The following is a 15,354-nucleotide window of genomic DNA, read 5'->3' as shown; positions in this document are numbered from 1 at the left end:
TGACAGGACGCAAAAAGCGATAAGCAATGATCGTACTGACACCAAAATGACCTTTTACAAACTGTAATATATCTATATATAAATAAATGAATTGCTGTTCGTTAGTCTCGCTATAACTCGAGAACGGCTGGACCGATTTGGCTAATTTTGGTCGTGAATTATTTGTTGAAGTCCAGAGAAGGATTAAAAGGTGAAAATGCTCAAAATTAAATAAAAATAACAATTTTGTTTTTCCTTTGACGTGTCTCCTGTCGAACGGATTCCTTTTATTTGTTTTAAGTTTATTTTATACAAAAGTTTAGGACTTTTATTTATCAATTGAGGCACTACGAAGTCTTCCGGTATTTGTATTTTCATGTATTTTATTTTTATCTCTCAAAAGTAATTTGAATTTGGCTACCTTCACTCAAGGAAGTGAGTCGGTTATGCCCGGGGCACAGCCAAGTCGCTGCCCACCGTTGTGTAATTAAAAGTGTTAACCATTTCCATTGGCAGAGTGCCACCATTGTGATTGCGACTTGGACACGGCAGAGCATACGCTCGTCGCCTGCCCCGCATGGGAGGGGTGGCGCCGTGTCCTCGTCGCAAAAGTAGGAAACGACTTGTCGTTGCCGAGTGTTGTGGCATCGATGCTCGGCGACGACGAGTCGTGGAAGGCGATGCTCGACTTCTGCGAGTGCACCATCTCGCAGAAGGAGGCGGCGGGGCGCGTGAGAGACGCACAATCCCGCCGCCGTCGAGCGGGGGCCAGGGAGGCGGATCTCGCCCAAACCCTGGCCCTCTAAGTGTTTCGGGTCCCCCTCACATGTCGGTCTGGGGACCAGTGAGGGGGGCCTAAGAAGACGACGTGCAAGCTGCTCTGCACGCGTTTTACGCAAGAGCATCCGGGTGATGGAAGGCCGGCTATCCTCGACCCACGCTGGTTCTGACCCAGCGGGGTATTCCGTAGGATAGCTCACTCTAACCGGCGCCATCTAGGCGGGCTCCGGATAGCCTGCCGACCGAGAGGGCTGGTGGTCGTGGCGCCGACGACCGCCAGTCCGGCGTCCCGAGGGGGAGGGTGATGGGAGAGATGTGCTCCGCACTAAACGCTTCACTTTCCCCCCTTTGCCTTTTCATGAGTTCTGTCTCATGCGAGGTTTGGACGTTGGTTGTTGAGCGACAGGAGGTTTTAGTCAGTTCGACTCTGACATGCTCCGCCCTTTATCCCCAGTGGAGGGCGGAAGTCCGGCGATTTCCTCCTGACCAAAAAAAAAAAAAAAACCATTTCCATTCAAAAATAAGTCTTTTGTAATTGCTAAATTTCCTAAAAGATTTTTTTTCCTTTGTTTTTTTTATTATTGCTTAGATGGGTAGACGAGCTCACAGCCCACCTGGTGTTGAGTGATTACTGGAGCCCATAGACATCTACAACGTAAATGCTTCACCCACCTTGAGATATAAGATATAGAATACCTATAAAATAATATAAAAACCGTTTTAAGTAAAAGTGAAAACTTTTGGTATTTTATTTATCTGATGTTATTACTGTGTATTTTAAGTATCATTTGGCTAAAAGTGTTTATCAATTAGGAAGACGGCCTGCACCCATGTTTCTTTCATAAGGTACACTGACCTTGTTCGTCTATGACTCATGAATTTCAAACCAAAGAAATTACCAAAAAAATACGGAATCTTATACAGTTCGCATTACAACTTTCTGTTTACATTAAATGATTAACTTTAAGTCTACTACGCTTTTCAATTAGGAGTGAAACTTGTAGGCAACTAAAGAGTTGGTGGTTGGAAAACAAGCAATATAAGTCAGTAAGAGTATGCGAGCCGACTGTCCAACGAACGTTAATTAGCTAACGAAGCCTATAAGACTTCACAACGTGAATGCCACCCTCCACTTTAAGTTGTACGGTCGAAATTTCAATAGCATTGTATAACGGTCATTCCAACTTTCAAACCGAAACGAATGACAACAGAAAAAGCATTAAAATAAGTATTTTTTAAACGTAAAAATAATATAATTTTGTTTGTTAACAGGGCTGAAAGAACAGAAGATACAGTACCGAATAGCGCCAATCTCACTAATAACGCAGTGAGGCACAAAATCGTGGTACTAGGTGCGGCTAAAGTCGGCAAATCTTCACTAATCACACAATTCCTATACGGCGCTTTCTCGACCAAATACAAGCGAACCATCGAAGAAATGCATCACGGAGACTTCAATGTATCCGGTGTGAGGTTGACTCTCGACATTTTGGACACGTCCGGATCGTATGAATTCCCGGCAATGCGTACCCTGTCAATGCAATCGGCCGACGCATTCATATTGGTTTACGATATTACGGATGCGAACAGCTTCTCCGAAGTCCGAGCTCTCAGAGACCAGATACACGAAACTAAACAGAGCACGGCCGTTCCTATCGTCGTCGTCGGTAACAAGGTCGATCTGGCAGAGACGGGCGCGCGTCAGGTGAGCGAAATAAAAATAAATAAGAGTCTAAAAAAACTAACAAAATACGCTTTTATAGAAAATCCTATTTTTTTTATTGATTAGATGAGTGGACGAGCTCACAGCCCACCTGGTGTGAAGTGGTTACTGGAGCCCATAGACATCTACAGTGTAAATGCGCCACCCACCTTGAGATATAAGTTCTAAGATCTCAAGTCTTACGACGGCTGCCTCGCCCTTCAAACCGAAACTAATTACTGCTTCACGGCAGAAATAGGCAGGATGGTGGTACCTACCCGCGCGGACTCACAAGAGGTACCACCAGTAATATAAATATAAAATATAAAAAATAGAAAATAAATTTTGCATGGTATAAGTAGTTATAAATATGTTATGAACAGATAGATGTGAATAGAAGGGTTATTTTGATAATATCCTGAAAAGCACCCCACGCTTTTTTACAATAAAATCATTTTTTCTTACACTATTTTTAATTTAAATTTATTAAAATTTATTTTCTATTTTTTAGTTGAATTTTCTATAAAAGCGTATTTTGTTAGTTTTTTTAAACTATTTTTTATTTTTTAGTTGAATTTCAATTTTTTCAATTTTTTAATATTGAATTGTCATCGGTCCTTAATAAGTAAATATAATAATAAGTATAATAAGAAATAAGCAGTGCCTTTGTACATAATTTTCCTATTACTCTGTACTGTGTCTTGTTTTCTGTGTGTACATAAATAAATAAATAAAATAAGTATACCAAATTTCGAGTTAATCTGACGTTTTGCAGGGGGGTCAAAATCATGTTCAAAGATTCCGTTACAAACATACATACATACGTCTGAAGCTAATAAAAGCGTATTAAAGAAAATAAGCAAACTTCAGAGCGTCAATCGCTTATGTGCTCCGGATCAAAGTCGTAAGACTCGTTATTGGTTTCTTCTCACGATCCAACGCGCACAGGACGTGTACACATTATATAGTTAGGTGGAACAACAAAGCGGTGACTGAGGCGGGAGTTGAGCGAGTGTCACGCATCACAAGACATACTCCCCGGGGGCGACTTCACAGCTGCGAATACCAACTAACTACGGATTACTAAGTAATCACACACAAGTCACGGCTCACTAAACACGTAGAATTAGTGATGTTCCAAATACTCTTATTTTGTTTACTTTGAAAAAACTTTAGGATCATGATACAGTTTGTTATTCAAACATTTGCGACTATCGAAAATTTACTTTGAAAGATAGCTTAATAGGCATATTAGGTAAGGCGATAATGGTATCTGATTTACAAACATTAAAGAACTAGAAAAACTAGATGTGGTTCTTCTTTTTTATTGCTTAGATGGGTGGAGGAGTCACAGGTCACCTGGTGTTAAGTGGTTACTAGAGCCCATAGACATCTACAACATGTAAGTTCGAAGGTCTCAGTATAGTTACAACGGCTGCCCCACCCTTCAAACCGAAACGCATTACTGCTTTACTGTAGAAATAGGTGGGGTGGTGGTACCTACCCGTGCGGACTCACAAGAAGTCCTACCGCCAGTGACTAGTGACAACACATTAACACAACATTCGTTGAATATTGAAGTGTCCATTTCAAAAGAACCACTACATATAAGTAGCTAATAGATTTTTATATGATTTTTTTACACGGACCTAAACAATTTTTACCCATTTTATATGTGCATCGAAATGTTCGTTTAATCAATATATCTAAAGTAATACGATAATGTTACAAACGTAAAATATATTTATTTTTGATAGAATGCATCTCATTTTCAATTGAATGCTGAAGCTGAAGTGTGAGCGAAATCGAATTTCCGAACTGTCAGTATAACAGTAACAAGAAAATATAGCACGATAGTACGTAGAAGTTTCTAGAACATTTCATTTCAACGTATATTTTTCTCAAGACACCAACCAGTGTGCAATAAAATATGTCCTTAGGAACATTTTTATATTGTGTCAGACATACACGATATCATCGTAGATACCAACGATAAAAGCCTAAGGTAAACAAAGAGCTCAGGATTTGATGGTGATGTGAAAGTTTAGAAAGTAAACATTGCAATAATAGGATGTCGACACGTTTTTGTATCTTAATTGAACCACAATATTCTGGTACTCAAAACCGAAAGTAAATATGTAAACAATAAAAAAAACCGTAATCAAAATCCAGTCAGTACCTACGTGATTTCATTATCATTAAAGTCCAGGCGTGAGAAAGAGATAGCAAGTCGTGCTTTCTACGCCACCTTGTACCCATTTCCAAGCATACGTTGTTATTTTATGTTAAACTATTGTTACGAAATAATTATTTTTAATAATAGTTGAATCTGTAAAATAACTGTAGCGTTAGCTATTATGTAACAAAAGAGATCCGTCAAAGCGTAAATCACGCTAGCAACAATTCTAACATAGACTTGCATACAAGAAAGCTAGGCTATTTGGAATGTTGACCTACCGAGATAGACGCTCGATGGAAGCTATGACTATAAACCGGTGATCCTCGATGGAACATCTGCCGTTCTCACAACCAGATCCTCAGCGCGTTACCAACGTTATCCATTTTATTTTAAGGTATATAAGTTTCTATTTATTTCTTGTTTTTACCTTATAAATCTTAGCAAACAAATATAATCCTAGTTATAAACGATTGAGAAGTAGTAATACTAGTTCGAGAGCCTCGGTGCTTGTTAGAATTATATTAAGAACAACAACCTGATAGTAACGAAATGAAATGATATAATGTACCTCAAGCACCGGTCATCGTTCTCGTCGAACCTGCCGCTTGCGACGAAGGACTCGGCGAGTAAATTAACCCGCAGACACAGCCCACTGAGTTTCTCGCCGGATCTTCTTGGTGGGTCGCGTTTCCGGTCCGGTGGTAGATTCTGCGAAGCACGGCTCTTGCTAGGGTTCGTGTTAGCAAAATCGTCAGGTTTGAGCCCCGTGAGCTCACTTACTAGCCCGGCGACGCTGACATGGTCTCTCTAGACCATCAGCTTAGGTAGGAAAAAAAGAGAAAGATATAATGTAAGATATAATATAAGAATACGGCTTTTAATATTTCAAATAACATTGTCAAAATTGAAATAATAAATTATGAAAACCGTAAACCACAAGAAAGCAAAGAAAAGTAAACTTTCTATTTATAAGCCTTGACTTAATCCACGATAATTTATTATCCACAGCCCAGTCTACAGCTTAAAGCCCATGAGAGACTTAGCAACGAAAAATTTTGCTTTACAGGAAGAAAAAACCAAGTGAACTTTATTTTTTCGCGTTCAATTTGAAACTTTCTTGGAAATTTCGTCAAATTGAATTTTCGTCTTACAAAATCAACGTAGTTAGCTCGTACTTTAGTTACCTAAATGGTAAATTACATGCGTTTGGGAAACATTAACCGAGTGCTTTGTAAGAAGGCTGAAACCAATTTTATGCAAAATAAAAATGAAGATTAAGCGAATAAGACTTTTTGATAGCCTTTTTATGATAGCTTTTTTTTTATTGCCCTTGTAGGCCGACGAGCATACGGCCCACCTGATGGTGAGTGGTTACCGTCGCCCATGGACTTCAGCAATGCCAGGGGCAGAGCCAAGCCGCTGCCTACCGCTTAATACTCTCCACAAGCCTCGTTTGAAGAAGGACATGTCATAGCGCTCGGGAAACACCGTGGAGGTGAGCTCATTCCATAGCCGGATGGTACGTGGCAAAAAGATCTCTGGAAACGCACTGTAGATGACCGCAGTGGCTCCAGGTAGTATGGATGAACCCTACTCCGGTGGCGGGCGGTGCGATGGTAAAAACGAGATGTCGGTATCATCTCGAACAATTCCTCAGAGCACTCCCCATGGAACATACGGTACAAAATACAGAGGGAACCGAAGTCCCTCCGCAGACCCAGAGGCTCCAAACGGCCCTATATATAGAGCTATATTATAAGGCAGGCAGCAGCTTGGCTCTGCCCCTGGCATTGCTGAAGTCCGTGGGCGACGGTAACCACTCACCATCAGGTGGGCCGTATGCTCGTTTGCCTACAAGGGCAATAATAAAAAAAGGTTGTGATAGTAATTTTTTTTTTGCGTCTTTATAACCTGATATTTGCAACCTTTGAACTCATTATGAATATGGCCTTAACTCTCTTTTGGAATTATATTGGCTCAAGGTGGCCACAATCGCATTACCGGATTTCCTGATAAAAACGCACTATCTTTATGTAAGAATAGATGGTTTCTTGAATTTTAAAGTAACTTACCCTTCGTGATTAAGCTAACTAACGACAAAAAAAACGGTAAAAAAACAATAAACATCGAATAAACAGCAGGTTCTAAATGAGGCGCTATTTATGGAACTGTAGCTAACATTGCTTCAAGTGAGTTGAGTTTTCCGAACGATAGGCCGCGCCGGAACCCAGCGCATAATAGCCGGGAGTCTCCGCTGACTTTCCAATATCCGCCTCAGTGCACCTTCTGCACCGCTGCCCGTAAACAAGCTTGAAAAAATCCAACTTTCACTGAGAAGAAAAACAATTATGTTTGTTTTTAATAGCTCCAGTTTCACACCCCCTTTCTTTCTTTTTTTAATAGCAGGAAAACGAAACAAGCAACTTTTCTTCCATTCCATTGTTATACTTTTTTTATATTTTTGAAGTGAAAGTTCTTTATCGACGTAGGGAGAAAAAAACGTATGTAACGTTTTTCGGTTACGCGCCATCTTAATTTCTTCCATTACGCGCCACTTTATTTTATTTCTATTTAGTTTGTTATCAACAGATGTCCCTGCACGTAAATTCAACTATTCCTGAATCGCCGTGACGAGATGTTACACAGTTGATAGACGTTTTCATATTTCTCTTGCTAAATCATACTTACCTGACGTAGGGGTACTGTGACCATGCAGGTGGTTCCCCCGGGGTGCGGCTGCTCCATTGCACTTATGCAGTGCGGAGTAGTTGATCCTTACGGTTATTTTTAAATTTTATAAGTTTCACTTCTACCGTATGTGACTTGCACACACACACATTTTTTTATTGCCTGTGCTTTATAGAGCTGTGCTATATAGAGCAAAAGTCTTTGTCCAGGCATGAAGTATCACTTCGCTCTATTGAGAACTCCCAGCATTTTTGACGCCAACTTGGCTTTGCCCTCCAAATGACTCCGAAATTGGACATCGCTCGAAATATCGACCCCAAATATCCCAATACTCTTGGAAGGTTGCTTCCTTGGAATTGCAGCAACATGACAAATGAGTCTTTCTTCGCAGTGAACGCGCAAACTTGTGTCTTCAACGGTTTGAACTGAACTAAGTTCAATTCACTCCACTCGGAGATTCACTCCAGAGAATTCTCTACTTCAAACACAAGTTTTTATCGTCTCATATTTATTGGAATGTTTCGCTACGAAGGCTTTTTTTGACACATACTAAGATATCTCATAGCTACACGTCTTAATCACAATGCCCTACTAATTACGATATGATTTTGTTACACACAAAGTCAAGACCCTCTTTATATCGAATTACTGCATAAATCAAGACACTGTTTTGCTTTCCAATATCTCACCACAATTCCTCGGATTAGCGGAATATTTCATCAATTATCTTGACCGCTACAAAACAAGCTTCGGTCTCTGGACAAACGAATTTAATTAATGTAGGTTTACAATCCCTTTGATAATATTAAGGGTTAAAGTATAAAATTGCCGATTTGTACTGAAAAATTGATTTTTTTATTATTTAACATATTTATTTAATCAAAATAGCTACCATTATTATCTATACATTGCTGCCATTTAATAGGAAGGTCATTTATGACTTTGTGATCAAACTCTGGTGATCTAGATCCTAAAAACTGTTTGAAAACATTTTGTACTGCCTCCTGGGAAGTAAACTTTTTATCACGTAGAAAATAGTCCAAATCATGAAAAAAATGGTAGTCCGTTGGAGCAAGGTCTAGCGAATACGAAGGGTGACGATTGTTTTTTAATAACAGTTCTGGTAGAGTTAAAACGGTGTCTCGTGTTGTATAAGGTCTCGCGTTATCATGGAGCAATAATATTGAAGATCGATTCATGACTCGGGTCTGTTTCACAGTAAGTTTTGCAATCATTGTTCAGAGTTCAGCACAGTAGACATCTGCCGCTAATGCTTGACAAGATTGGAGAAAGCTATAGTGAATAACACCATGCTGAGACCACTAAACAGTTACCATTACCTTTTTATTGATAAGCTTTGCTTTAAGACACTGTTGCGGCGTTTGACCTGGGGTCAGCCATTGCATTTTTCACTTACGATTGAAGAATCCACTTTTCATCACATGTCCCAATTCGATCCAATATTCCTCCATTTCTGTATCAATTCAACAAGGCAACACAAGTTTCAACACGCATTTCTTTCTGCAGATCAGTTAAATCATGAGGCACCCATTTTTCATGTTTGTTTTTTATGGATTTGGCGCAAATGGGTCAGTATTGTTAGTAAGGTAACGTAAAGCCATGTCACTAATTTCTGGGTAGTTTGGCTCGGATCGGCTTCCACTATCTCTTTCAAATCATTGTTATTCAGTTGTGTGGGCGGTCTTCCATATGATTCTTTCTTGAAATCAAAATTTCGAAAATCCACAAAAATCTCAAACCATGAAGCTTCTATGTCAATTCGAAGTAACTATATATAACAATAGAACGGCAATTTCATACCCTAACCCCTGTTATTATAAATTCGCTAGTCTGTTAAATAAATAAATGCCAAGCATTAACTCATAAAACGAGTTCAGGTAATAAATCTTATGAAAAGTCGTTAAACTGCCACACGCATTGGCATATTCGGGTTGGCTAATTGCTTACGTACGAGATAATTTTAATGTATGTGTCTGTACTTCTTTATTGAGTTCACGCGCGGTTGCCCGAAATTTACTTTAGTTTTAGCTAGCACGACAAGATTGTCGTTTATGGTTTTGGCATTACTCTGACAAATTGCTTGATCTAATTTCAAAAGTAGAACATGTTGAATATTCCCCACTCTACACGTTTGTTAGAAAATTTCGTAAGCACGATCAGGCATCTGTGAAATATATTGCCTAGTACGATGGTTACCCACAACAGCATTTAAAAAAAATCAATCTACATTGGAGATATGGCGAATAGAGTAAGGAGAACCGTCTCATGTGGAAGAAGCTTCAAAAAGTGTCCCAATTTCATCACTAAATAACAGTTCAATAATTCTCCAGAATGGCGCTAGCATAGGCACAGGGTATGATATGAATTGAGCAGCTGTTAACTGATTGAAGTATGCTGAGTTAGGAAATTTAATATATTTAATTACTGGAGTAGTTAGTGACAGTGTAATATACAAGACCTCGCATGTTTACGTAGTCCAAACTAATTTCGTCAATATAACCTAAAATTATCGCTGTGGTAAAACGTGGAGACATCGATTGCATTTTCTTATCAGCTTTAAATAAATTACTTTTTGTGATTTTGTAGTGCTTACAGTTCTTTCGTCCTTTTTTATTTCTCTATCTTATTCTAATAACTTTCAGCGTCTTTTTTTAATTTACCCGGTTGCTACTCTAGCGCCACCCTTATTTAACAGATTTCAACAGACACTTTTTCACACACAGAGACGGTTCTCCTTACCTCTACCCTCCATAATTGGAGAATAAGATTTTTTTGTGCTTATCTGTCCACTTACCCATGTAACCCATTGTGAACAGCTTGATAGTCTGCCGAACGCAAAATCCATTATTTTTGTAAAGGTATAAAGAAACTGCTTTAGAAACTAAAACCACAATAAATACCACAGCCCTATAAATAATAATAACTTACTAAGCTAAGCAAATACATAATGACATATCTACTTAGAAGGTTCATATTTTTTATATTTTTTCTTATTGCACAAGAGGTCCAACCACCAGTATTTTCGCAAATTATAACTTTGCGGGTTTGATTTTTATTACACGATGTTATTCCTTCACCGTGGAAATCGATCGTGAAAATTTGTTAGTACGTATTTCATTAGAAAAATTGGTATCCGCCTGCGGCATTCGAACACCGTTGCATCTAGATACCAATGCACCGGACGTCTTATCCTTTAGGCCACGACGACTTCACATGTCATTAATATGGACCGTTAAAGAAGCAAGAGGATTCTAGGCGAATTCCCTGCGTGCTATTACAATCGGATTCCATTGCGTGCCACATTAAAACCACTGGTTAAATATAGGTATATAATATATCTTACGATAGTATGTGTGTATTTGGTATCGTATCAGGGATTAGCAGCTTCAGCACCTACCATCATTTCAGAGGTTTCAATACACGCGTAACTTACTGGTGGTAGTGCGTCATGTGAGCCTGCCCGGGTAGGTATCCCCACATTGCCTATTTTTGCCGTGAAGCAGCATTGCGTGTCGGTTTGAAGGGTGGGGCAGCCGTTGTACAGTAAAAACGACGACTTAGCACTCATAGCTAAAGATGGGCGACCGTATTGACGTGGTTTCGGTGACCACTTAACACCAGGTGAGCCGTGAGCTCGTCGACCCATCTTAGCAACAAAAGATAAATAAAAAACTTTGGATTTACTGAAAATTCATTACGTATGCCACCCGTAAAGCTGTTGCGTTTTTCGGTTACGGACAGACTGAAGATAAATGACCAGGATTCTTGGCCTCGATAATGGAGCTTGACTGAGTAATGGCTGGCTTTAAGATAATGTGCTATATTTTAAAAGTCTTGATCTTTTAAAGTAACGGACGCTTGCTTACATGACTAAATTGGCAGCGAACGTAATGTTTAAATAATAATACCCGTTTTATTACATATTATTATATGATTATTATTAAACAACAAAAATATAATTATTTTTATTATTAAAAAATAAACAACATTGACTTCCACGGTGAAGGAATAACATCGTGTAATAAAAATGAAACCCGCAAAATTATAATTTGCGTAATTACTGGTGGTAGGACCTCTTGTGAGTCCGCACGGGTAGGTACCACCACCCCGCCTATTTCTGTCGTGAAGCAGTAATGCGTTTCGGTTTGAAGAGTGGGGCAGCCGTTGTAACTATACTGAGACCTTAGAACTTATATCTCAAGATGGGTGGCCCATTTACGTTGTAGATGTCGATGGGCTCCTGTAACCACTTAACACCAGGTGGGCTGTGAGCTCGTCCACCCATATAAGCAATAAAAATAAAGAAATACTTGGTGGACAGTGAATTGGTATTCCCTTCTACATATTGAATTTTGAGATGAGCTCGTAATATGCGCATTCAATTTGAAATTCTCACCCTGTCCACAGGTGGAGTTCCACACAACAGAATCAGTAGTCACAGTCGATTGGGAAAACGGTTTCGTGGAAGCGTCCGCCAAAGACAATATTAACGTATCGCAGATCTTCAAGGAGCTATTGGTACAGGCGAAGGTTAAGTACAATTTGTCGCCCGCGTTGAGGCGACGCCGGCGACAGTCGCTGCCGACAGGACCACAGGGCGCGCCGGGAACCAGCCCGACCCCATCGACGCCGAGCCATCAGCCCCACGTCCCCTCCGCGGCTCAGCTCGCGCACCTCCAACAGATACGAGAGCGACACAGCAAACGCAATTCGTGCATTATATCTTAAATTCTTTTATATCGTGCAGATTTAGGACAAGAGGCAGTACGCGAATTCCTTCACTGTATCAGTACGCTCGACCTAAATCTGCTAAGTTATTTTAACATCGAGCGTCGTTCAGAAAAGTGCGGTGTCGGCAACTATAAGATTAGACGTCAGTGTTCTCTGTGCATATCTTCTAGTAGATAACATTTTTCCTGATGCAAAACACCGCACAGAATCAGCCGAACGTACGCATTAATCTATGAATAACGTTTTTATAAGACTTTTATATTCGATTTACGTGTATGTTGTCACTATCTTCTAAATTTTCATCTAAATACTGTCAAATTTAATTATTAAGCTCTCGTAATACAAATACACTCATGATCCTATAATCTTAATGGATACGTGATACTATTCTCAGTTTACAGCCGCCTCATATCATCGTTCCTCTAATTCGAGTTGATGTCTAGTATTAAAACGTTTCTTATGTGATATACCTAAGTTTAACTGTGAATTACACATTCCTAAACGTAGCTACATTTTAATATATGTGTCATATAGAGTAGATGGAGTATTAACGCCAATGTTTAATCTTTTAAGTGTTAGTAAACGAGTGATGAATTAGAAGAAAGTGATAATCTAGAATGGAAACAGTGACTGGATTGTTGTAAGGTAGTTCTATTACGGTAATCTAATCTTTTATAGATTCAATTAAATATAAAATGTATGTAATATGTTATGAACTAATTGAAGTTTTACTGGTGTCTCGTGGCAATATAATTAGTGAATTTATTCATAATACAATAAAATTGGAACACATATATTAGATTTTATTAACTATAAAAAATAAAGTTATTATTACAATATAACAGTTTTCAAGCTTTGAACGCACTGTCGATTGAAAATTCAACCTCAAACGCCTCTCCAACTAATTATATGTAATTGTATTACGTCAACATTTAACACCAATCAAAATATAGGTAATTTAGAATTCTTGAGAAGTTAATTACTTAATCACTGACTCCTAGAGTACGTTAAGTGAATTTTGTGTAGCCAAATTAAATAATTTTTATAAAATGAAACATTACTTTTTCATTAAATTAGTTAGAATGTATCGCGCACATTTGATTTGGTAAAGGCATTTTGATTCAGTATTCTATTCAATTACAGATTCAGGGGGATGAAAATATATTTTTAATATGGTATTCGTTCTTAAATGATTTATTTATTAAATAGAAGTATAATTATGTATTCAATTCTGTAAATAATAGTCGATGTAATTACATTTTAAAAGAATTAAACATCTTCGTATTATTAATAAAATTCATCCAAAAATACATATATATTGTATGTGTAAGTCGGGTTATTTCAACTGTATGTACTTTAATTTATGTTTGGATGTAACTTATGTGTACCTACATATTGTATATGCAAAATAATAATTATATAACAATTATATATGCATACCTGTCACATTACATTTTATAAACATATAATGTTTTCTATATGTTTTCACAGTTATACGTCCGCACTCATAAGTTTATTAATTACTTCTTCTGACCTAATTACCTGAATTTATTCTTGTTCTGCAACAACTTTAATACCATCCTGTATTTTCGATGATAATAGAAAATTCAATCGTGTCGCACTAATAAAAATGAAAACTATTTTCCGATGTGAAAAACATGTAAGACTTTTTCTGAAGAAATAATTAAATTGTTTACCAACGCTACGTTTTTTATCAAGCGGTTTTTACCGACTACCTTTCCCTGTACGACTAGGCGTTTCACATCACGAGTAACAAACAGCATGTTGCTTAAAACTACGCACATCCTAATATATGTAAGAGCTATAGTCACTCATAAACATATAAGATGTATAGCACTGCTCTTGATTCCACATTTCACAACGCCCTCCACACAGCCAGAGACAGAAAGAGATGGAGAAAAATCGTACGAGAGAGAGAGTGATACAGAAGGGTGATCACGACCCTCAGCATTGAGGAATACGACGCCAGGAGCAGCATGACTGACGATTAAATGAACCTTATGCATGCCTTCATAGGCAAAAAGGTTAACGGTAGCTTTTGTTGTTGACAGTTTTATGGTTAAATAGTTAGTTTACATTTCCGTAAAAACTTCATTATACCGTTGCGATATGATTGATGCCCGATGAAAAAGAAACCTCAGTCTAAATTTGACTCTGAAAATAAACAAACACTTTTTTATAAAACAAAGGCTGCAAGATTATGAAATTCAATATTTCAAATGCTTTCTCATCAACTTCCGAAATACATAGTTTTTTGTTTACGTACAGAAATTTTAGGAAAATTGCAGCTTTGCATTTGTCGTGCATTTAAAGGATATACCATCAAATATGTTACGCGAATCCGTAGCTTATTTAACCCTTGCTTCGGCGTATTATAGCCTACACAAGTATGTATGTACCACCTTTCGGCGTGTTTTCATAAAACAATCATGAGTTTGATGGGTGGAATAATCATTGTAGAATACAATTGGAAATTTCACATTATATATTACTTTTGTGGCGATAGTCGTCGTGGCCTAAAGGATAAGACGTCCGACGTCTGGCATTCTTGTTGAGCGATGCACCGGTGTTCGAATCTCAGGCGGGTACCAATTTTTCTAATAAATACGTACTCAACAAATGTTCACTATTGACTTCCACGGTGAAGGAAAATAACATCGTGTAATAAAAATCAAACCCGTAAAATTATAATTTGCGTAATTACTGCTGGTAGGACTTCTTGTGAGTCCGCGCGGGTAGGTACCACCACCCTGCCTATTTCTACCCTGAAGCAGTAATGCGTTTCGGTGTGAGGGGCTGGGCAGCCGTTGTAACTATACTGAGACCTTATATCTCAAGGTGGGTGGCGCATTTACGTTGTAGATGTATATGGGCTCCAGTACCCACTTAACACTAGGTGGGCTGTGCGCTCGTCCACTCATCTAAGCAATAAAAAAAAAACAAAAAAAAGATATTCATGTCGCAATGTCTTTGAGTTTCGTAACCAATTAATAACAGGTGAGCCGTGAACCTGTAATTCAATACAGCGCTGTATAAAATTCACAAAATCGAAATTGGCAAGAAATTCTTAGGCATTGGAATTATTAGAGACTATTCTTTTACTAATTTTTGTGAGGTTCGACTCCCACATATCCCAACTGCCGTGCGGGTGAGAAACCGACGATTTTCTCCTGTGGAAAAAAAAAGAGGCTTCATTTTGTAATGTAAAAAAAGCGATTATTTGTAAGCGAAATCATTGGATGTTTATTTAATT

At 38.3% G+C, this 15,354-nt stretch overlaps 1 protein-coding gene across 1 annotated transcript in view; it reads left to right on the top strand.

The window, feature by feature from the left end:
• Nucleotides 1-13,781, top strand: part of LOC101739751 (ras-related protein Rap-2b) — a 40,102-nt gene extending 26,321 nt beyond the window's left edge. The window contains exons 2-3 of the mRNA XM_012694091.4: nt 2,032-2,464; nt 11,757-13,781. Coding sequence (XP_012549545.1) covers nt 2,032-2,464; nt 11,757-12,077 — 754 coding nt within the window. The 3' untranslated portion in view covers nt 12,078-13,781. The remainder of the gene's footprint in view (nt 1-2,031; nt 2,465-11,756) is intronic.
• The last annotated feature ends 1,573 nt before the right edge of the window (nt 13,782-15,354 follow it).

This window comes from Bombyx mori, chromosome 10 (genome assembly GCF_030269925.1).
Source record: "Bombyx mori chromosome 10, ASM3026992v2".
NCBI lineage: Eukaryota > Metazoa > Arthropoda > Insecta > Lepidoptera > Bombycidae > Bombyx > Bombyx mori.
The sequence above is the reverse complement of the archived record's forward strand: the minus strand, read 5'-3'. Positions and strand labels throughout refer to the sequence as shown.